General features: G+C 48.4%; 2 protein-coding genes across 3 annotated transcripts in view; both read left to right on the top strand.

Annotated features, from left to right (window-relative positions):
• Window positions 1-1,420: 1,420 nt before the first annotated feature.
• On the top strand, window positions 1,421-14,786 carry LOC147190103 (vinculin). Its single transcript, XM_086138970.1, has 20 exons — window positions 1,421-1,752; window positions 6,630-6,700; window positions 7,332-7,591; window positions 7,753-7,875; window positions 7,964-8,124; window positions 8,800-8,890; window positions 8,965-9,112; window positions 9,247-9,400; window positions 9,479-9,654; window positions 9,811-10,001; window positions 10,116-10,315; window positions 10,571-10,699; window positions 10,884-11,033; window positions 11,107-11,215; window positions 11,839-12,141; window positions 12,204-12,328; window positions 12,552-12,737; window positions 12,906-13,109; window positions 13,191-13,295; window positions 13,381-14,786. Exons 1-20 carry the CDS (start codon window positions 1,585-1,587, stop codon window positions 13,525-13,527), a joined length of 3,201 nt encoding a protein of 1,066 aa, XP_085995096.1. The 5' UTR covers window positions 1,421-1,584; the 3' UTR covers window positions 13,528-14,786.
• A 467-nt stretch (window positions 14,787-15,253) lies between these two features.
• The window catches only part of LOC147190102 (adenosine kinase-like), a 58,888-nt gene continuing 50,295 nt past the window's right edge, over window positions 15,254-23,846 (top strand). The window contains exons 1-3 of one of the 2 annotated variants that reach the window (XM_086139036.1): window positions 15,254-15,415; window positions 17,193-17,267; window positions 17,354-17,407. In XM_086139036.1, the coding sequence (XP_085995162.1) occupies window positions 15,366-15,415; window positions 17,193-17,267; window positions 17,354-17,407 (179 nt within the window). In that variant the 5' untranslated portion in view covers window positions 15,254-15,365. Of the gene's footprint in view, window positions 15,416-16,222; window positions 16,366-17,192; window positions 17,268-17,353; window positions 17,408-23,846 lie in introns of those variants that run through there. The other variant, XM_086139037.1, reaches the window with a different exon arrangement.

The raw sequence follows: 23,846 nt of genomic DNA, 5'->3' as shown, positions 1-23,846 counted from the left end.
AGCGGGGAGGGTCTTGTCAGCCGTAAGCGGAGAACCACAAAAAACAGTAGGGCATCTCTGATGTCGACATTGAGACTGGACATGATATTGTAAGAATAAGTCAACGTGTGTCGGAAAAGTACCCGTACTAATTTGCTTTTCATTTTTGTCTGCTCAGCAGGGGTGCGCAACGGGTGGGGCCATTGGGGCGGGTGTCCCGAGCATCCACCTGAGGGGAGGGGCGGCACACACACGCACTACTGTTTTTGATGAAGGGCCATAAACATAGAATATCTTCCATCGCACCCCCCCTCCAAAAAAAGTAACTTTTCTCGGTAAAGTGTGACTTTCTTCTGTGGATATTACAACGGCTTCAAGGAGGGCACCCATATATGCTGTCCTGCAAATGTCAAGATGGAAAATACATGCAGCACTGGCTTGTTTACGCAGGTCGTCAAACTTCCTTGAATCCGTCCTCGGGCTCTCGAGTCCTTTTTAGGAAAGGAGCAGCTGCCTTGCAGCTCTTTGCGGCATTCGCTGCAAATTCCTTTGCTGCTTTTCATATCAATACGTTCAAAGCCGGGATGTCGGACAGATGGATTAATAAATCGCTTTAATTGTCATGATGTAGTGAATTCGTTTATTGTATTGGTGATAACAGAGTGAGGGCAAATATTACAGTATCCATTTTACTGATAATTAAATACATTATAAACCGCATTTCCCCCATGACATACATTATTATTATCATAATCATATGTATCCTACTTCAAATAAAAATAACCGTCTACCAGAGAATTTGGAATAGTTTAACCATGATGGCCATTTTGTTTTGAGAATAAATCCAGCTGTTTTTTTATTGGGGCGGGTGGCGGGGGTAAATTCCCCTTCATGTCATATTCTCGCTATTTCAAATGATTATCCATTCTGATTGTTTTGTTTGTTTGTTTGTTTGTTTGTTTGTCTGTGTAAAGTGCCTACCATGTCATACTTTGGCCAACTAAAACCATCCATAAAACGACAATAATATTTCAACGACATCAGATTTGGCGTCGTCATTTTATCGTTTAATCAGGTGCGTATGAAGTTAGTAATGTGTTGTTTTGTTTGCGGTGTGATCAGCTGTGCAGCGTGTTAAAAAAAAAAGAAAAGAAAAAGCGATAACACGTCCAACCGGTTGAATTTCCGCGTGTGGAATGTGACAAACACTACACACACATATTCGCCTTTTTAGGGCATAAGAATCTATTACGTAATCGCAGACGGCAGCTCTCCGAATCTGCTCTCCAAACGGGATGCGGAAAGGAAAGAAAAGGAAAGGCTCGGGATGTTGAGCGACGGCTCTCCTCGGCCAATGGGAACCGAGAAAGACCGCCCTCCCGGCATTGTGATTGGCCAGATGGTGGGGCGTCGTAACGTGACGTCGCCCTGCTTCAGTTAGTCATGGGAGTTTGATGGTTCTTAGGCCGAGTGTCCGAGCTTGCAGGGGCGGAAAAACGTCACTCGAAAGAGGGCGTCTGACTGGGAGAAGCGGCCTCCTCCGGTCTTTGCAAGTTTGACTTTTCCCCCCTTTCTTTCTCCTGTGTTTGAAAAACCCCTATCGCCATGCCGGTGTTTCACACGAAGACGATAGAAAGTATTCTGGAGCCGGTGGCCCAGCAAATCTCCCATCTGGTGATCATGCATGAAGAGGGCGAGGTGGACGGCAAGGCGATCCCCGACTTGACGGCACCGGTGGCGGCTGTGCAAGCTGCAGTGAGCAACCTGGTCCGGGTGAGTGAACCGCCGCGTTTGCTTGTGACGGCGACCTGTAGCTCTCCGAAGAAACTTTTTGGGACGTTACTAGACGGTTGGTGGGGAGTCGTCTCGGGCATCAAAGAGGTGCAAATGCGACTCAAGTTACTGAACGGGGCAAAGGCGCTGACGCCCTTTTTCCCCTTGAGAATGGCCCCTCTTGCCTCCCGTAGCCTTGGCACGTTGGCACAACTTTGCACCGAAACTGCAGATGTATTATGCACTTTAAATCATAATAAAGTGTATCTTGAGCTAGCTACCTAGCCCTCAGTTCAATTGATTATTTGAAAATCAAGGTTCATAAAAGATTGCATTAAAATTAAGAAAATAAATGAACCTCAAGGGCAATCCCAGACCCCCTGCAGGTCCCAGGTAAGAAGTATGACATCCTCTGTTAAAAAATGCATATATAATAATAATAATATACCAAAGTTTTCTCTGAGGGGTGTCCTGCGAGAAAGATTCCTAAATCCGAAGGGTCATTCCAGTGCCTGTAGGCCACGGGTGTCAAGGTCTGGTCCTGGAGGGCCACTGCTCTGTATTTTGAAGACGTTTCCATCCTCCAACACACCTAATTCGAATGATCAGCTCATCAGCAAGCGCTGAAACAAACTATTAATTAAAAAAAAAAAATGACACAAGAGGAAATGACAACCGCTTGGCTGATACTGTAAACTTTATTCAGGTAGTTCCTGTGTGTGGTCAGTTTTCTAGACGTTTGAATGGTCGCCACATTAAAGATGGACTGATAATCGCCGTGTCGTGTTTACGGCCATTTTTAGTTTAGCTAACTTTTTTTTTTTTCCTGACTCTCACTATTATTATTTTTTGGGCTGTTTAATCAATGGGTCTTTTACTGTTTCCAGTTGCCACGGCAACCATATAACATTGACACCGCCATGATGTCACTTCGGTTCCACGGTAGTGATCCATCTGGTTGTGTGTTCATGATGACTCATACATACAAAGTTCAGAGGAAAAACTGGAACCCCGCACCCAGCTCCGTCCTGATTGGCGATGACGTGAATCCTTCCAGAATGTATTTCACCGCTCTTGAGTGATCTTTGCCACGCAGCTGTCAAGTAGATGAGGGAGTCCGCGACGCGCTCTTCCAAAGGAGCAGGAAGCCACCGTCTCATCTAAGTGCATAGTTTGTTGATATCCGACGGGCGCGGCTGCGCCAATCGTCCTTTTCAGGGCTGGGTTAGGAAACCGCATGTTGCGTACACGCTTCCTGTGAGTGAATTTTGATGGATGGTCTTGCGACAGAGCCTCGAGAATGTTACCAAGGCACATTGGAGACGTTCAATTGACTTATTTGACAGTGTTCAGTCCCAAGAATGCCCCCCCCCCCCCCCCCCCGGGGTGATACTCGGGCTTGGATTAAAACATTTGCATCCACCGAAAAAAATCGGGAGGCATCAGGCGGCACAACGAGGCACGTTGTGACACACGGACTGTGGTTTGTGTGCTTCTCTCTTTTTTTAAATTTATGACCTTGAAGTGTTTTTCGGAGCAATATTTACTCCAGTTATGACGTTACTGTTGCGCTGGCGTACAGTTGGTGAAAAATCATGCACGATATCTCATTACAATTGATGTAAAAATTGTTACTTTTACTTTTTGTGAAATAAAAAGTCCCACAAAAGTCAGTTAAGGGAGCCAAAAAGGTGTTGAAGTGCTCTTTGGCTGATTGAGCTTGAAATGATGAGCCGGATGCTGATGAGAGATGAACGTCGGCTATGTGAGGAATTCCCAGCGAGCAGGCATGCATCCCGATGCACTTTGGAAGTGTACCCCCCCCCCCCCCCCCTTAAACAAGCAGCTTAAAATGAAATTTGGAGAAGACGGGATGGAGCTCGACCTCAGTTCACATTTGCAGACCAGTGCTTCAGTTTATTGGCAGAGCGCCGATCAAATGACCTCCTTCTGTTCTGCCGAGGCCGCTAATCAAATATGCGAGACTCCGGCTCTGTTTCTTCCTTCCGCCGCTTTCGTTCGCTTGCCTCTTAAGAGTCAAGCTTTCTTTGCGTTTGTCGTGTCCTGAAGCTACCTCTGTCCAAAATTCTGACAACTTTGAAGAAGACGGGCCAAAGCCGGCTCAAAAGTAGGCTAAAGTCGGCGCCACGAGGCGCGCAATGTCGTTTGATTTCAAGTGCACGGCTTCTCGTGTCGTAACGGAGCCTTGCGCAACAACGACGCGGCCGGAATTACTCGCTCGTGAGCCGCATATCAACAAGCCCCAAGCCGGCTCGCGGTGCGCGCGGCTGCGTGCGGCTTTAGCGGTAAATGACACGGGCAAACCGATGCAGGGGCTAAAAAAAGGAACCTCGCTATTGTAAAGCGGGACGCCACTTTTATCTGTTGGGAGTTCAGACTCCTCTCTGAGCCGTGTTGGGCCGCATCCATTTTTACGGTTTCTTTTTATAGACTTTGGGAGAAGGACAGGAATTCCCGGGACACGCGGTTCCGCTGAGGGTTCGCTTCCTGTTTGTGTTGCGCCCCGATCACAAGGCTCGGACTGCCCCTGGAGATGCTGCATTACGCGGAGCGTCCCGCCCCGTCCGAGCACTCCGGGGCTGATTTCGCACAATCTCCAAAAAGCAGCATGTTTACTCTCTTCTGGAGTGTTGCGGGCCGTCTACTAAGATTGAGATCTTAAAGGAAGATCCTTCATAGGGGGCGCATCAAATCGCGTGCGTTGTTGCCAACAGGGGGGTCTCAAACGCTGAAATGCCCAAAATCGAAGGGAACGCAGGCTCGAAAGCACTTTTGCCAGAGATGATATGACATGACACCTTCTTGTGAAGACGTTCGCCCTGAGATGACTCAGAATTTCCCAAATTGCATCGCCGAATAGCCCCCGTGTGTTGCTCTCATTTTTGTTTCTGACGTTTGCAATACCCGCCGTCGCGGTTACACCCGGCGTTGCCCGTTTGCACGAGAAAAAGATGTCAAATCAGCCATCCCAGGTTTGATCACCTTGCGCCTGGTAAAGTCATCGGTGTGGATATACAGTCCGGTCCTGCCTGCGTCAAAATTTAGTTTTGTCTAAAGTGATCCTGGTGAGCTCCCACATCTGTTTTGGTGCACGCGGTCTGTTTTTGCACGTGAAAAACTTCAATAAATCACGGCGCCCCACCCCCCCGTGTCCTCTCTCAGATGGAAACTGGAGTACAAACGGCGCTTTGTTGAGGTTTGCTTGAATCTCTTTCAGATGGGGAGCGTCAAGTGGCAAGCCATTCTTAGTCTCGCTTCAGTCTGGAACAAGAAGGACAAGTCTCGGGACACACCTTTCTACCTTTCAATCTTGCCAGGTCACACCCTGGAATAAACTTGCGGGAGAGCTTCGGGGGGGGGGGGGGAGCTCTGTCTTCTGTTAAAATGATGAATGCTTCGGGGGATTTGGTGTGGAAGAAGCCCAACAAATCTTGGGAACAACTCCCGAAAGCTTCCCAGATGAGTGCCACGGCCACATCGTTAGCTGGCATGCAACATTCAATTCAAGATGAACGACCGGTGGGGGGGGGGGAGAAGGGTGCACGGACGGCATGCCACTGGTCCACTGTCGCATGGAGCGTCTGGAGTGGAAACGTGGAGGCAGATGAAGTGGCCGCTCTCAAGCGGGAACAGACTTGGCTTTGTTGACGGCACATCACTCCGCCGAGACAATGAAAGGCGGCTCAGACGCGAGCGGGCCTCTCGCACGGCGGCCAGCTTGAGCACAATGCTTCGCCAGTCCCCAGAGAACAGATCGGCCGCCGTAGTAAGGATGTGTCGAGCCGCCGCGTGGTTTTTGCAGCCTCGGGTTCTTGATTCCCCGACAAGGGTCCAAAAGTGTGTGTGGGGGGGATAGGAAGAGGAGTCAAGTCACACAGTCGCAGTTGGAGTTTTTAGTCTGTATCCATGTCGTTGTCGTTGGCAGTGGCGGTGGTCCAGCCGTCCTCAGGACCACCCCCACCTGCCATCGTCGGATCCCTTGAAAAACAGCCAGTCAATTCAGCAGCTATCAAAAAGCCTTTGACCAATGTTGAGTCCGCATCGTATGCCGAAGGCCGCGCGTGCCCTCCGAGGTCGACGCCTTCATCGCGTCCGTCAAGCGCTATCGATACATCGCGGCGGCTTGCCTCATTGATGCCTCGTCTGCGTCGCTGGTTACAAGTCGTGCGGAAGTGGCCCGATTCAACGCATGAGCCGTCGAATTCAGTGGCCGGTGAAAACTGATGTGTTTGCTCAAAGCAAACAATGGGAAAGGCAGAGCATCCTCCGCTCCGGCCTGTAGCCTTGAACGTTGTGGAGGGGGAGAGGGCCTTTCCCTTTTGATTGGCTCCCCGCAGCTGAGCCGGGGGGGTGACAGCTGCCGCGTCTTCCTGACTTGGCTGCCTGCATTTCCTCGCCAATTTAACGCTGCGCCACGTATGAGTCTCCGATGTTGAGGACAAAAGCGACAGGAAGACATGAAGCATCTCTTCCGAAAAACGCAATGACATGATAGGTTGAATTGGTGTGTCGGACTGATTCACTCACACGAGATAATAGAGGTCCGCAAAGTCGGAAGTGGTCCAAAAAGTCTTGGTCCGAGGAACCGACTGAACCAATGACATTAGTTTGTCCATGAAGCGTCTTTACAATCCGATGCAATGAGAAATTTAGGACAACCGCTAATGTGCTCTCAGGCTTCTTACGCCCCTCTTGACATTTTGTGTGTTTGATTTGTCTGCCCATCTGGAATGATTTAAGCGATTGTCTTCAAATTTGGCACCGGCGTCCCACTTGGACTCGGTAGATGAACGGAGAGATTCGATTTTTGTTCGCTAGTGTTTTGTTATTTACGCGTCTTGTCGTCGTTCTTCCAGGTGGGGAAGGAGACCGTCCAAACCACAGATGACCAGATCATGAAAAGGGACATGCCGCCGGCGTTCATCAAGTAAGTCGTCGTCATCTTTGCCGCTCCGACTGAAACGGAATGGTTGCCGCCCGCGCAAAGGTCACGTGTGGCATGTTAAGCGCCTTTGCGCCTTGGCCTGCTGGAGCAAAAATAACGGATCGCCACAGCCTTCGACTCGTGTGGAACCGGACTTACAGTCTTTAATGGGGAAAATTTGATTTGAAATACGAGTAAGTCAAGCCAAGCTATCTATTTTTTGCACGATCTCAAACGTGGCTTTTTGTTTGTTTTGGGAAGATCATTTTAACCATTAAGCAGCGCTCAGCTGCCGCCTGTTGCATCTCACCGAGCGCAGCCGAGGGACATATCTCAGTCCCTCCGAGCCCCCCCCCCCCCCAAGGTTGGGGATGAACTGCATTGGCAGGCGCAGGTTGGCCCGCACGATGCATTTGGCGCCTGCGAGTCACATCGTCACCCTGCCGTCATCCGTCAACGCATGTGTCGGAATGTGTCGCCGGCGGCTAAATATAGCAGGTGGGGGGGGGGGTCCGATGAGTGGACGCTTGTTGCGCCTGAAGGACACTTGGGCTCTGAAATAGGCGTGCCTTAACCCCCACGGTTCTCCTCAAGCGCCACAAAATAAAATAAAATAAAAAATGTCCTTCCGCAGAGTTGAGACCGCCTGCACCAAGCTGGTCAAGGCCGCCTCCATGCTGAAAGCCGACCCGTACTCGGTTCCCGCTCGGGACTACCTCATCGACGGTTCTCGGGGCATCCTCTCGGGAACCTCGGACCTGCTGCTCACCTTTGACGAGGCCGAGGTCCGCAAAATAATCCGGGTCTGCAAAGGCATCTTGGAGTACCTGACGGTGGCAGAGGTGGTGGAGTCCATGGCGGACCTGATCACGTACACGAAGAATCTTGGACCAGGTAGAGGTGGCAAACGTGCTCTCGCTCTGTAGGCGAGGCAAGATAGCGCGATGTGCTTCACAACATGGAATACGCAACGTTTCAAAAGCATTGACAAACAAAAGAGTGAAAGACATCTCAAAGCAAAGCGTGGAAATGAAAAAAGGCGTTTCAATGTCCAGGAATGACCAAGATGGCCAAGATGATCGACGAACGGCAACAGGAGCTCACCCACCAGGAGCACCGCGTCATGCTCGTCAACTCCATGAACACCGTCAAAGAGCTGCTGCCCATCCTCATCTCAGGTAGCGACGCGGCGGCGAGCACGGCCGCCTTTGCCCCCCTTTTTTTTTTTTTTTGGGCTTGGAAGTCTCATTGGCGTCGCTTGTCCAGGGATCAAAATCTTCGTGACCACCAAGACGTCGGGCAGCCAGGGCGTGGAGGAGGCTCTAAAGAACCGCAACTTCACCGTTGAGAAGATGAGCGCCGAGATCGTGGAGATCATCCGAGTGCTGCAGCTCACGTCCTGGGACGAGGACGCCTGGGCGAACAAGGTGCGTCCTCCAGTACAACCTTGTTTTGTTTTTTTTGCGGGGGGGGGGGGGGGTTAACTGTCCTAAATCCACTTTTCTCACCTTTTTGGTTTCGATTTCTCTTCCTGCCATCAGTTTTGGGATCAGTGCTTGTATTTATGTGGTTATTCTTCTTCCTGTTTTATCTCTCTTTTTTTCCCCACTGTTCTTTTCTACCTTCACTTCTCCCCCCCCTTCTGTAGAAGGTAAGCGTCACCTCTCTCTCTGTCACTGGCATGCCTCAGCTGTTTGTTTGTGTTTGCGTGTGTGCGCGTGCACCATCTTGGTTTTTATTTTATTTTTATTTTTTGTGACGCTTTTGTTTTCCAGTGCGCAGATCCAATTTGGGATGCTAATAAATTGTTGTGGATTGAGGAATGGTTAAACGATGAGCATTTGCTGTTGTTTGACGGTCAATTTGGGATTTTCCTTCCTCCGCCAGTGTGCATCTGCGGCAGAGGTCGAAAGTCACCCTTGAAGTCGGCGATTTTCGGACTTGAACACTTTAGGAAGTTGACTGGAGTTGGCTTGACTTGCTTTTTTTTAACCCAAGCGACGGCACCAGTCACTGAAATTTGAGTGTGGACTTGCCTTGCATGAGTTTCCTTTGATTTCCCCCGTAATAGATTTTCCATCCTTTTCTGTCTATCGCTAAAGGACACGGAGGCCATGAAACGAGCCCTGGGGCTCATCGACTCCAAGATGGCTCAGGCTAAGAACTGGCTGCGCGATCCCAACGCCCCGCCGGGTAACAAAGCCGTGAGAACGCTCGCGCCGCCGCTGCGGACTCGTTCGCCGACGCCGATCTCGTCGTCTCCGCAGGGGACGCGGGCGAGCAGGCCGTCCGGCAGATCCTGGACGAAGCCGGCAAAGTCGGCGAGCTGTGTGCGGGACGGGAGCGCAGGGATATTCTGGCAACCGCCAAGACTCTGGGTCAGATGACGGACCAGGTGTCGGAGATGAGGGCCAGGTACGGACGCCAAAACTCAACTCACCGCATCGCGTTTCTTGTTTCTATCCTGCGACGTGTCACGAAAAGCACCGAAAGCAGAGTCGCGAGGCCTGATGCGCGCGTGGCGCTTTATTGCCCGTGTTCCACCCCAGAGGTCAGGGTGCGTCCCCGGCCGCCATGCAGAAGGCCCAGCAGGTGTCCCAAGGTCTGGACGTGCTGACCGGCAAGGTGGAAAACGCCGCTCGCAAGCTGGAGGCCATGACCAACTCCAAGCAGGCCATCGCCAAGAGAATGGACGCGGCCCAGGTGAGTTGCCGCACCCCCGGCGGGGAAATCATTCGGCCGCCGGGGCCGCTCTTTCACGCCGCTTTTCCTTCTCGGCAGAACTGGCTGGCCGACCCGAACGGCGCCCCGGAGGGAGAGGAGAACATTAAGGCCCTGCTGATGGAGGCCAAGAAGATCGCCGACATGTGCGAGGACCCCAAAGAACGCGATGACATCCTGCGCTCCGTCGCAGAGATCGCCAGCATGACTGCCAAGTTGTCGGATCTCAGGAGACAGTAAGAACTTGAGCTCTGGGCTCTTCGTGGGGGGATTTTTTTTTGGTAACATCACCAGTTTGTCTTCTTTTTAGGAAAGTGGAATCTCAACGTCGTTTCCTTTGTCGGTTGAGTCGTTTGCGTTGAGTGAAACCAGATTGTCGATGTGCCCCGCAGAGGAAAAGGCGACACGCCTGAAGCCAGAGCCTTCGCCAAACAGATCGCCAGCGCCCTGCAGAATCTCCAGTCCAAGACCAACAAAGCCGTGGCCAACAGTCGACCCGCCAAGGCCGACGTCCACTTGGAAGGAAAGATCGAGCAGGCCCAGCGCTGGATCGACAACCCCAACGTCGACGACAACGGCGTGGGTGCGGCCCCCCCCCCCCCCTCCCCCTCGTTGTTTTTGTCCCTCCGGCGCCGTTCCCCTTTCCTGAAATACGGCGAAAGCCGCGAATGGTGAATTTCCACGCGTGCGTCTTCAGGCCAGGCGGCCATCCGCGGGCTGGTGGCGGAGGGCCGCAGGCTGGCCAACGCGCTGCCGGGCCCCGTGAGGCAGGAGCTGCTGGGGAAATGCGAGCAGGTGGAGCAGCTCATGGCCCAGCTGGCCGACCTGGCGGCCCGCGGCGAGGGCGACTCTCCTCAGGCGCGCGCCATTGCTCGCCAGCTACAGGAGGCCCTGAGAGTAAGATCAGTTTGCCGTCACGGACTGCCAAACGACTCGCTCTGCTGGCGATCAGCGGTAGTACAAGGCAATTTCGGGGCTGCCCTAACGCAGTCTCGGGACAGAAAAAATAATGTCATGAGTGTTTGAAGAAAATACCAAGAAACGAGTACAACAATATTTAAAGAAGACAAAAACAAACTCGACGACAATCCAAAATGTTTGGTCGCGCATCCAGTTGCCGCGTCACGCTAACATCCGCGCGTCCCTTCGCAGGACCTGAAAGGGAAAATGCAGGCGGCGATGACTCAGGAAGTTTCCGACATCTTCAGCGACACCACCACGCCCATCAAATTGCTGGCCGTGGCCGCCACCGCGCCGCTGGACGCGCCCAACAGGGATGAGGTCAGCGTTGGGCTCCAAAAGACATTCTCGCCGTGATGCCAATAGCGCGAGCGTTCCAAAGGCCGAGGCGCAGAGAAAACAAACAAAAAATAATAATTCTTAGCCGCCTTCTCTAAAGTCGTAGTTGGAACTTTTGAACGTCGCCGAACCTTGTGGCTTACTTGTCCGATCGGATGGCGTGCAGGTGTTTGACGAGCGGGCCGCCAACTTCGAGAACCACGCCAACAGGTTGGGCGCCACGGCGGAGAAAGCGGCCGCCGTGGGCACGGCCAACAAGAGCACGGTGGAGGGGATCCAGGCGGCCGTCAAGTCCACCCGAGACTTAACGCCGCAGGTAGCGACTCCTCACGGCTCGCCCGAGGCTTTTCCCAAACGTAGTTGACGACTGGGCGGGACTCTGCGTGCAGGTGGTCTCCGCTGCCAGGATCCTGCTGAGAAACCCCGGCAACCAGGCTGCCTACGAACATTTCGAGACCATGAAGAATCAGTGGATCGACAATGTCGAGAAGATGACGGGTACCGAGGAAAATACTCCAAAAAATAGATAGCGGCACACAGGCATTTATGACTAAGGATATACATTGACTAAGAACAAAAGCCCACCCCCAAAAAAAGCTCAATGATTCATATTATATGTCATAAAACAAAATTACAGATTTTTTTTTAATTCGCAAAATATACTGCAGCAAATATATCAAAAATTGATATAAAATGTCAGACAAAAAAAATACAAATGTAGTCCACAAATATGAGAAAAATACAAAATGTGAAAGGAAAAATAATTATAATGGTGAATAATTATATGGTCAAATGAATGATAAAATAATTAGCGTTCAAATATGAGTAGAAAATGTACAAATTGTGGGGGAAAATACAAACTTTGATCAATTACACAGATATATTATGAGAAAAATAGTCGAGTAAAACTGACACAAATGTTTTGACAAAAAAATAAAATTTTAGAAGCATACAAAAATAGAGAAAAAAATATGCGAGACAAGAAAAATACGATCATGTATGAACCCACAGGTATTAAGGAAATAATACAAAAATATTACAAAAGATTTGGGGAAAAAATATTTGCCCCCCTGCCCCCCCCAAAATAATAATGATAAATAAAAGCACGGGCGTGCGTTTAGGTCTGGTGGACGAGGCCATCGACACCAAGTCCCTGCTGGATGCGTCGGAGGAGGCCATCAAGAAGGACCTGGACAAGTGTCGCGTGGCCATGGACATGCAGCAGCCGCAGATGCTGGTGGCCGGCGCCACCAGCATCGCCCGCCGGGCCAACCGCATCCTCCTGGTGGCCAAGCGCGAGGTGGAGAACTCGGAGGACCCCAAATTCCGCGAGGCGGTCAAGGCGGCGTCGGAGGAGCTCAGTCAGACCATCTCGCCCATGGTCATGGACGCCAAAGCCGTGGCGGGGAACATCCACGATCCCAGTACGTCCGTCGCGCCGGCGCCGCCTCTCTAGCCGGCCTTTTCAAAACGTGTTTGCCTGCAGATCTCCGCAAGGGCTTTCTGGACTCGGGTTACAAGATTCTCGACGCGGTTGCGAAGGTCAGGGAGGCGTTCCGACCTCAGGAGCCCGATTTCCCGCCGCCGCCTCCCGAATTGGAGCAACTGAACGTAAGTCCGACCGAACGCACCATTCACTATTGTCACGGTTTGTTGCTGGCCTTTTTGCTTATCGCAAAATCGTCTGACGGTGACGTTATTCAAAACAAGCTTTCCTCTTTCGGGGTTTTGCTTTCCTTCCCCTGATCGCAAAGAAAAAAAAATCCTGACAACTAGCCCGAACTCAATGCAATACAACGATTTAATCGTCCGCGAATATTTGTCTGGCCCGCAGCTCAACGATGAGCCGGCTCCACCCAAACCTCCTCTTCCCGAAGGCGAGGTTCCTCCGCCCAGGCCGCCGCCCCCCGAGGAGAAGGACGAGGAGTTCCCCGAGCAGAAGGCCGGCGACATGGTCAACGAGCCCATGATGGTGGCCGCCAGGCAGCTGCACGACGAGGCCCGCAAGTGGTCCAGCAAGGTACATGCCTGCCATCCCTTGAAAAACAAGTCTTTACGGAAGTTGAAGTGAGGCTCGCCAAAGATCTCGGGATTTTTAGTGCTTTAAAAAGACAAAACGGCTCAAATTTCCCTTGAGCAATGTGGAACGAAATCGCCAGCATCCTCACGGTGGCCATTTGCGCCGTAGGGTAACGACATCATCGGCGCAGCCAAGCGAATGGCCCTGCTCATGGCGGAAATGTCGCGCCTGGTGCGCGGCAGCAGCGGCAACAAGCGCGCCCTCATCCAGTGTGCCAAGGACATCGCCAAGGCTTCCGACGAAGTCACGCGGCTCGCCAAGGAGGTGGCCAAGCAGTGCACCGACAAGCGCATCCGCACCAACTTGCTGCAGGTCACGCGCTCGCGCAACTTGCAAGTGAATTGACCGACGTGATTCCAGTCGCTTTAAATTATACTCTGACCTGAACTCCAGGTTTGCGAACGCATTCCCACCATCAGTACCCAACTCAAGATCCTGTCCACGGTCAAGGCCACCATGTTGGGTCGCACCAACATCAGCGAAGAGGAGTCGGAACAGGTGATGTTTTGCTTTGCTTTGTCTCTTCGAGGATCATAAATGAACATATCGCGCGTGTCTCACGGTGCCTTGTTCGCCCCGCCAGGCTACCGAGATGCTGGTCCACAACGCACAGAACCTGATGCAGTCCGTCAAGGAGACGGTGCGCGAGGCCGAGGCGGCTTCCATCAAGATCCGCACGGACGCTGGATTCACCCTGCACTGGGTCCGCAAGACGCCTTGGTACCAGTGAAAAAGACCGGAGGACGCAGGACGCCACTGAATGGGCAGAAAAAGCCTCACCGGGGCTTCCATTCGGACTGTGAACGTGTGTACAAATGTGTTGACAAATCCCGGGAATTTACAGGATATATTTGGAGTAGAACTTGCATTTCTTAGAACTTAGATTTCTTTTGCTGTACTCTTGAGAGTTTGGACATCGTCGTACTGATAATTGCGTCTCACCTCCGCAAGATAGCGTACAGTGGTTTGCAGGTTTTTAAGATAAAAGTATTTCTAAGCTGCCAGGGAATGATGTCGAAGTGAGTTGAGGAGCTGCTTTTAGACAAAAGTTGTGGTTTGCTGCCGCCATGCTGCACCTATAGGCAATCATAAACCTTTTTAAGGGCCGACAGTTCCTTGCGGATTTTTGCCTAACACGTATTTTGTAAGTGTTTCCCAATCTTCCTTGAGAAGGCACATGTTTCACGTTCGAACAACTTTACGGCACACCACCAAGCAAAAAAAACCCAAAAAAACAAAAGCTTAAAAATAAAAGCAGTGCATTTACTGTAAAACTGACACAACATAGAATTAATCATTGTAAAATTTGACAACAAAATGTTCAACTAAACCATTTTGGAACTAAAGTCTGATAGCTTAATGCTAACTACTGCTCCTTAAATGCAAAACGCTATAGACCGGCTAATGTAAATTAGATATCCATGTTTTGGACCAAGTTAGCGGAATTGAATAACTGGTTTACACTACTTGCTGTATGATCACAAACATTCAAAAGAAACACTGCTCTTTTATTTTTTGTTGTTGTTGGTTTTACGTAGCAATACGGTTTTAGCAAATTACTTTTGCCAAAGACTGGTCTTCAGATGCCTCACTTGCGTTGCGTAGAGATTAAAATGATTGCGCTGTAGAAATTCAGACAAAAACTATTCCAAAGAACGCCACGCTGTTGTGCACAATCATGGTCAGGAATTTTTGTCAGGTAGGATGCGAACTAAGAAGAAGCACATTGTCACCGTGAGCAAAAAAAGAAAAACACACACACACACAAAAAAGACCGCCAATGTGCCTTGAATTGACACATTCTCAGATGTTTAGTATCATTTGCGCAAAGAAAAAAAAAACTGCCTTGCTATGCAAATATCCTAATGAGGTGTGCTTATTAACAGAGTGCCTGGATCATGCCAAGTGTACTCCAGTGGCAACGATCGGGCCTCCTCATCATTCACCATTTTTTTTTTTTTTTGTAATAAAGCATTTTATAGCACTGGAGTTATGTTTGGTCCTGTGTGTGTTGTTACCCTTGAGTCAGAAAATTCAATAGAATTCTGTAAGTAAACCACTTAAGTGCTGAATATAGTAATATAAAGATTTGTTTGATCAAAAAATACTGTACAATATGAGCAATAATCAAAAATTTCAATTTTTTTTGTGTGACATGGCTTTTTTTTGAGTGAGTTATGTTCCTGAAAGATACCATTGCATAAATAAAGCATTTTTTAAAGGAAAAAAAAACATTTTTACTCCAAAAGACAATTAGCAAAGAACATTAAAAAAAAAGTTTATTTGTTCATGAGAGTAACATTTGTGAAAAAAAATGTTTTCAGAGCTTTATTCCCCCAGTTGTTTTTAAATTATAATTTACATTATTTTGGCCATATACATATTTTATTCATTGACGACTGTTTAAGTTAGAGAAAGACACAGCCCGATAGAAATCTCCCCCCTGCAGTGAACTTGGCACCATCTGTATTTATTTCAAGAGGAAGCTGCGGTGTCTGTGTGTCATCACGAGTTCTTTCAGCATCTTCATCCTCCACAGCAACATCCAACAAGATCATTGAACCAACCATGTCCCATGAAGACACACATGCTTCCAAATGGAGGAAAATTGCCTTGAGGTAAGTGTTTTTTGATGGGAGCTCTTGTGCTGTTAGCCACATAGCTAGCTAGCCACTAATACACGGTGTCGCCGCGATTAATGTTGAAGAACCGGATGCGAACCGGCCACCGGGCACTTTTCACGCCGCTGTTGACATCGTCTTCCCGGGCAGGATAGTTGTTAATCGCCGCTAGTCGCCCCGGAGGGTGGAGGGTGCTCGTCACGTGATTGACCACAACCGCCTATTAAGTATTTCTTTTTTATTATCAAAATACGATTTTTCATTAAAAAAAGATAGATTAATACCAATTTGCCTTGCAATCGACCTTATCTATGAATTTTGAATGTCTTTTAAGTAACCATAAATGAATATTTTAGCATTTACTCCCAGTCAGCACTTTCGTCATCGGTTATTCTGTACCTCTCTGTAAATGTTTCCAAATCACACTTTCGTCACTCTTGAAATACAAATTAAAATTGCATACTAAAAATTCTGTTTCATTATATTTTTTATGTAATCTGAAATGACTTTCCACTTGTTTTAAAAATTGATGAACACAAATCCTGCTTTACAGTAAACCAGAGCCCAGAAATAACTGGAGGGTTAACGTGGGCGAAAATAAGGCGTCGCCATTTTTACACCCGTTGAATTAAAACAAACCAAAAAAGAAGGTGTGTGTATTTTTCAACGAATGTTAAATAATGACCTTTATTCGGGTTTTAAATGTATGGTGTTATATTGAAAACGGAATCCCGCTTCGTTGGAACTGGGAATAACTGAGTGTACACGGATGCTGATCTGTCCCATTTGCCGGAAACACAACCCGCCTTCTTTCTCAGCGAGCCAATCAAATGCTCCTCGCCAAACTGCTGAACTTCCGGTATTCCCAAAAACCACGTTGCTAGTCTTTTAACAAACCCGTTAAATAGTTTAAAATTCACATTTCGGACAATTATGACAGCTCCAAGGTAAGACAGCACTTGTGACACGCTTTCTATAATGTAAAAGTAAACTTTGGCGGTTACCGGACAGTTTAACATCATTAACTTGAATCACTTTTGGCCGTGAATCCAACTGAAGAACGTGACACCGACATACTATCTATTTTTTGCTAGTTCTTTTCATGTCTGAATTTATAGTGCGCTATGTAACTTTTTACACGAGACAGTTAGTTTGTGCCGAAAGTTGGCTAACGTAATAAAAAAATAGACTTTGACCACAGATGTCACAGATACCTTCTACTGTTCTGTGAATGGCAATTGCGAGTCCAGTGGCCGGCAACCTGCGTTTTTTAATTAATAAAAGAAAGAATATTGGGAAAGATTTTTACATATTTTTTTCAGGAAAATCACTATTTAAAAAACAACTCTGACCTCAGCGGATTTTTATGTAAGGGGAGAAAATTTGAACCATCAAGGTGCTCACAATATCTACTGTGTGTGCGTGTGTGTGTGTGTGTGTGTGTGTGTGTGTGTGTGTGTTTGTGTATATATATAGATATATATATTAGATATATATATCTATATATATAAGATAAGATAAGAAAACCTTTATTAGTCTCGCAATGGAGAAATTCCCGATTCACAGCAGCAAAGTTATGAAAGGAAGAAGTAGAACAACAAAATATAGGAGCTGCTGGAAAGGCAGCCACTCATATATCTATATATATATACACACAGATGCTCACAATAGTCCTCATCCCACAATAATCAACAACAATCATAATACAATCAAATATTGCCTCTGCCATGTTGTAAAAAATACCCCTCTCTCCGCCAAAACAATGTTCTTTCAGTGAAAACACCCTTTTCGGGATGGGCAATCCCCTGCTGGACATTTCTGCAGTGGTTGACAAAGACTTCCTCGATAAGTAAGTGGGAGTACAGTATATTGTCGAATTCCTGTCATAACTGCAATTATCTGTGACTAACGACACCCGTATCTGTCTTGAAACAGGTACGGACTGAAGCCCAATGACCAGATCCTTGCTGAGGACAAACACAAGGCCTTGTGAGTAATCAAAAAAAAAAAAACTCAGAAAATAATAAAAACGCTCAATGTTAAAGGATGTGTGTTGGAGCCAAATAAGGGCTCATGCTGGTCATTCATCCCAAAGCCCAAAATAGCCACGTCATATATCCGCCCTGAACGTGACACGCCCACCGTTTGGCAACACGAAGGTGCAGCCATTAATATCATGTGGCTTTAAAAGTCAATAGAAGTGCATTTGCATGTTAAAAAGTAAAATATTTGTCTTTACCTTTTATTTTCTTCAAGTTACTGCACCTTACCGTAAGTCCTCCAGTTTTCATTTTTTATAAACACCATGAGGAGTACATTGAAATAAAGCTGGAGAAATATTTCCTTTAAAGTATGTACAACTACTGTACTATGAAATAGCCAATCAAGTAAATTACATTGATTACATTTATTCTTATGGTATCAACATGTGTAACATCTAACATCGTAAAAAGTGCATGCCCCCCTCCTTCCACAAAACATCGGCGTTTTTCGTGAAACATGCATGACAAGGTGGCCCGTGCCAGGTCAACACACACGCGCTGACTCAGGCTGGCGTCTCAGCTTAGGGGAGAGTGCAGATGGCGCCCCTTAGGGAGTCTGTCTGGGTTCACTTGGTGCCCACATGGAAAAGCGTCGCCATCTGTAGCACGCGTGACGGGAGCCCACACCAATATGCCATCCAATATGTCAGTAGGAGTCATCCAGTCAAGACGTTTTCATCGCGACATCACGTGTACTTCCGGCTGCTGCGGTCTTATCTGCTCTAAAACCAGATAAGCGTTGTTCTCAGAAATCGTGCAACACGAGTGTGACTTGTAAGCCCGCAAGTGAACTTGCGAACCTTTTCTTCGCAGGAGATTTTTTAAATATCTGTCCACGAATGTGGTCCACCACTCTTGAGTTGCGTTTGTGACACGGACACCAAAAACTGAGCACCCAAGTCTGAAATTAGTTGTAATTTAATTATTTTTCCATGTGTACAGTTTCTCTCCCTTTATAAAAAGATGTTCAGTTGAAACTTTGATCCAGTTATGTTCAGATATATGTAATAGTCTGCATTTCCCCATTAAAAAAATGCAAAAAACAAACTTTAGTTTGTCTGGTGAAAGAAAAGCTTCATTTTTTTCTTTTCATTGGAGAGTATATTGTGTCAGTGAGTTTAAAAAAAAAAAAAAAAAAAAACAACGTAGAGCGGCTTTCAATACTGTACTGTGCTTTGAAAAGAGCTGGAAGTGAGTGATTTTCCCCTTTAGATCTCCACTTGGTGTCCACCAGGAGGCAACAGTCGCCTGTTGTTTCTCCTCCTTGTGCCTCCTGCAGCTTTCCAAGGAGCCTCAGCAGGAAATAACATGTCATCATGGTGAATGCCCGCCTCTTTTCTGCTGGAGATGACAATGTGGGCAAATACTGGATTCCAGGGAGGCACGTAGCATTCCGTAACACTGCAAAAAAACCAACAACATATCACTGCTAATGATTCGAAACAGTGTGTGTGTTTGTTTTTTAATCCCTACCATTCCATGATAATGAATTGTTGATGGTCTTTGCAGAGGTTGTTTGCTCACAGCAATTAAATTCATCAATCTCCCTCTTCCTCTGCGCTAAATGCAGATTAGCCGCGTCACAATCGCAAACTGCTCATTATATTGTGCGTGTGACCCCCTTTGCCGCATGAATAATTCAAGCCACGTTAGGGAAGAAGGGGAGGTGTTCCTGCGAAGGGGCTGGGCAATTTGAGACTCACGCATCGTCTTCGCACGACACGGAAGATGAGACGGCGCTCCTCTAAGTCTCGCGTGCGCCCCGCCGTGTGGGTACGGCGCACGCACCCCTCCCCGCCCCTCCCACTCAATTGTCTTCCCAGGAGGGGAATCGACAAGGATTGCGGCTGTGTGTGACGTACTTTGCTTCGTCAACATACTCGACTGCCGCGTTTCGAGGGCTTTCCCGAACTCCAAAACGCAACAAAATAGCGGTGAAAATTCACGTGTGACACCCAAAGTTGGTCCCTGAAGCCAGTTTTGCTGAGCAGCATTTCAGGCGAGGCCATTCTGGCATTTGTGCGTGATCCACCTTCACAGGATGCTCTCATGCTTCGCTGAGTGTGTGGATACAAAACAACCACCCTGCCTCCTTCGTATGCTGCTAAGTGGCGCTATCAGAGTACACCGTTTCAATCCCCCCCCCCCTCCCACAGCCACGGTCAGATCATCCAGCAACCCACCGGCCACGACCAGCGTAAGGTCACGGGCCGGCATCCATCAGTGGCGGACCCCCCGAGCCAAAGAGACAGCGCCGAGATTAATGGCATTCGAGCCGTAATTGAAACATCAGGAACGCGGCGCTCGTCATGTTTTATTGATCCGCATGAACGTGATCAAGTGGGGCGCTTGCATAAATGTGACATGGCCCCCCTCGCGCAACGGCTCAGCTGTGAGAAATGTGCAGCCGAAGGACATGACTTGACATGACTGCCAGAGAGTTTTGTGACTAAAAAGAATTTTGGGGGTGCTCATTTGGACGCCAACAAAGCAGGAAGGAAGGTTAGCTTCAGGACAACATTTTAGTGCATTTCCATTGTAAAAAGTTGAAGTTCAAAACGTTTTTTTTTCCTTTACTGGTTTGTTACTGGACAGTACGCATTTCCGTTGTCACAAGTTCCCGAAAATATCCAACTTGATCCAGCTCGATCTTGACTTGAATGAATGTCAGGACACAAGTGTGGCATGAGAGGGGCTCCGGCTGATGCAATGGTTGGCTGGGGGCTGTTGTCTTGTTCGGCATCTGTTGGTGGCCAGCAGGTGGTGCACCAAACATGATCACCCCCCACCCCCGCCCCCATCCCTCCTTGCCAGTCGTTTGCTTCCGATGCTCCCTTTGAAAGAGCATTTTATAATTAATCCGTGGGTGTCTCAACTGCTGCATAACAGTGTGTTTTAGGAGGAAAAAAATAAGCGTGCTCAGGGCTATTTTTAGCCATCTTTGATTCCCCCCCCCCCCCCCCCCCCCCCACCTCCTCCAGCAGCCACAGAGGAAAAGCCGCGGATGGCAGCAGCTTCTCTCTTTTTCAGCGTGGAGACTGATATAGTTCAAGTGTGCTATGTGGGCTGATGTTTGAGACGTGATTGGAGGGGGTTCACACGGGGCCACAAGGTCCCCCGCAGGAGGGGAGGGCTGCGGACGGCCAACCTCTGAGATAAGCAGAACGTCTCCCCGGCTTGGAGTCTCAGTCCTCGGTTAGAAAACAAAAAACCGCCAGAAGCTTCCTCACGTCCTTCCGCTCACCCACCCCTTCCTCTTTTCCGCCACTGTCGCACTGTGACAAACAACGCCGCCCTCTGCAGTGCAAAGAAAGGGGTGGGGGGAGCAAAAGAAAAACTGTGAAAGGAAGTGATACGTGTGAGTGTGGCCTCATTGAGTACACTCAGTCCCCACGCTAACGCTAACTGAAGGGGGCGTTAAAAAAATAAAATTAAAAAAAGCACAAAACCGAAAAGCAGCGCTGCCTGTTTGTTCTTCCAACATTCTAATGCAATTAGTCCCCCATTACCGCCGTGTAATTGCGCAGTCATTAATTGTGCACCCGAAAGCTGGAGGTAATAGGGTCTTGTTTTCTCCCGCTCAATGGGGATTTCGCCAAAACAGGCTGCGATACCTGAACAATGTTTTGATGCTTTCGGCAAACGGGCGCTCATCCCACTCTCGATTAGAGCGTGTCCTCCAATCATGACTCATTTGCACTCAGTACTTCTTTTTCACTCCCATGTTCATACAAACGGCCAATTCATTCTGCGTTCATCATCCTCGGCGGGTTGGGAATTAAAAAAAAAACAAGGCCCTCTGTGAATTTTGGCACCGCTGGTTAAGAAGCGTTTGAAGCCTTAAAATGAAGGCTGTTTCCAAATGAAGGAAGTAAAAGGCAGGATTTGCCAGAAATAGAAATGCTCTCATCCAGATACCTGCAAAATCGACTTAAGCGTTCGAACAAAAGAAGTAGCTTCCCTTCTTTGGGAGGCGTGGGGGCGGCGGGGATCACATCTTTTTCTAAAGGCCGAGGAGATACTTATTGATTTGCGAATAAGAAAAGATAAGGCTCAACCTTGAGGCGTGGGGCACCGGCGAATAATTAATGGGGCTGTCTGGCATCGGGACCGGCACTCGCGCAGAGACGCCGCAGATCGATTTTTCAACAGATCAACTGCCTAACCCCCCCTCACAAAGGCTTTGATAAACAATTTAATTGGGGGGGAGGAAACAAACAAACAAACAAACAATACCCCTTGCCCTCTTCCATCTACCTTTCAAGCTGTTTTTTTTTTTCCTTCCCAAGTCAGCCTGACCGATGGAAACAATTACTGCGCATCGGGCCTCCAGACTGCCACGGAATGTAGGCTAGCGATGCACATGCTGATGGGGCTTCTAATCAGCCATGCCACTCGGCTCCACTCCTGGAACGGGGATTTCTGTGAGCCCCCCCGTACTCCCTGTCAGATAGACAGATTGGGTGGCTTTGCTTTGGTCCAAGCAAAATCAAGTGAGGTAAACAGTGGCTCTTAACGATGACCCTATTATTATTTTTAAAAAATTGTCAATTCAATTGATAATTGATTAGTAGTCATTTTCAACAGCTCTTGTTAAGATCAGCTTGTTCACAGAATGAATTAAAGTTGTCAGTCAAGGTACTGCTCTTCATCGGATAGCAACCAATTTGGCATATCGCGTTTGTGTGTGTGTGTGAGAGAACGCAGCCCAAGAGTGTCTGCTTGCTCTTGTCAAATCAGAGATAATTCGCCCTCCTCCTCCTGACTCCCCCGTGGTGAGCAAGCAAATGAGTCCTCCCTTCCCTACCTCCCTCGTTGGCCTCTCTTGAGCAGTGATGGAGGAGAAGGTTTTTGATGGTCCCGCGTCGCGGAGATTTGTTGGCTGCTTAAACGTGAACGAGGCAATTAAATCAGGCCCGGGCAGTGCCGCCGTGATCATCAGAGATAAACGACCCGCGGCGCGCTCAGCCACTCTGGGACTCTTCTAGGCGCTTTACCCGTCCCGAGTATCCCGATCCCGTCTAGCCATTGATTAACGGGGACTCGTTCGCACTCGACGGGGATTGTCGGGCACTCATCCGGCCTTTTCGAGATGGGCTAACATCAAAAGGGCCCTGAAGAGAAATGGGCTAAATGGGGCTCCTCTTGCATCTTGGTGGAAGATCTTAAGAGGAGCAAGTCTTGAATTATTGCCTCGTGTAAATAATCTACTTGGCTTATTTTCGGTAGGGGGGGTGAACGAGGAAGTCGTGAGTCATTTTAAGGCACTGAAAGTACTTTTGGATTTCCCTTTGATGGGAAGCTCTGGTGATTGAGGTTGGGGGTGGGGGAGGGCGTCAATGACAATAATGTAAACAACCCAGTATTTCGGACCCCCACCTCATGATTTAAAGTGTTAAGCCACAGATATTACGGGTTCACTCGAGGGCTAAATTAAAAATCACAGTAGTCCACCAAGTGGCAATAAGTTTCAAGCCATGAATCTCCCAAAGGAAACACAAGATGCGTTTTGTTCACTAGGAAAAAAAAAGTGTTTTCCATTCTTTAGTAATCAGCACTAGAAAATGGGTTAGCTTCACCCAAAACACCAGTTTCGGAGCAAAAAGATGGGAAAAATTGCTTCTTTTTTTTTCTTTAAAGTAACTTGACAAGCAGAACAGTGACTTCCTGCTAATATTTTTACTTTTGTGTCACTTCAAACTATGAAATAAAAACGAGCTTGAGAAAGAGCGTGACATGGTAGATAATGTATTCAAAGGCTCGAGTTTGCTTTTTTTTTTTTACATGTCCTTCCTCCTCCACTCTGTGAATGCCGTCGTCTTTTGACAACCCTCCATAATCAACGTGACATGCTAATCTTTTTCTTCTTCTCAAAAGCTGTGCCGATCTCACATGCAAAGCGATGCAACGCTGCCATCTACAGGGATCTGTTAGTCATTAGAGTGCTTCGCAAACTCGTATTTCATTTCACAGACCAGAGCGGCAAGACTGTCTTTCAATCAGAAAGTCATTTTGCCAAGAAATTGTTGGCAAAAACCCTACACGGTTTGGACAAACTCTCCTTCAGCGGAATGTATGACCGCATAGCTGAAATGTCTCGTCAAGTAAGCCCCACCGCCACCATGCTTGTGTAAGCACACTTTCGTAGCCGAGGACATTTTGTCCAAAACAACCCCCCCCCCCCGCCCCCCCCTCAACCCGCCCTCCCCGCTTCCTCCCTCCCTCTCGTCCCCCGGCTCAGCAGCTCGAGAAGGGATTTTCTCTCCCTAAATGGCCAAAGGGAGGCCGTTTAGGCTGCCACTACTGTGGGATCACATGTTGTTTGCGGGTGTAAAGGTCTCCAGGCAGCTGCTCCCTTTTCGGATGGGATTTTCGAGACCCCCGCC

This window comes from Hippocampus guttulatus, chromosome 19 (genome assembly GCF_054856545.1).
Source record: "Hippocampus guttulatus isolate MCC_2025c chromosome 19, RoL_Hgut_1.0, whole genome shotgun sequence".
NCBI lineage: Eukaryota > Metazoa > Chordata > Actinopteri > Syngnathiformes > Syngnathidae > Hippocampus > Hippocampus guttulatus.
Note: the sequence above shows the minus strand (reverse complement) of the source record. Positions and strands in the feature narration are given on the sequence as shown.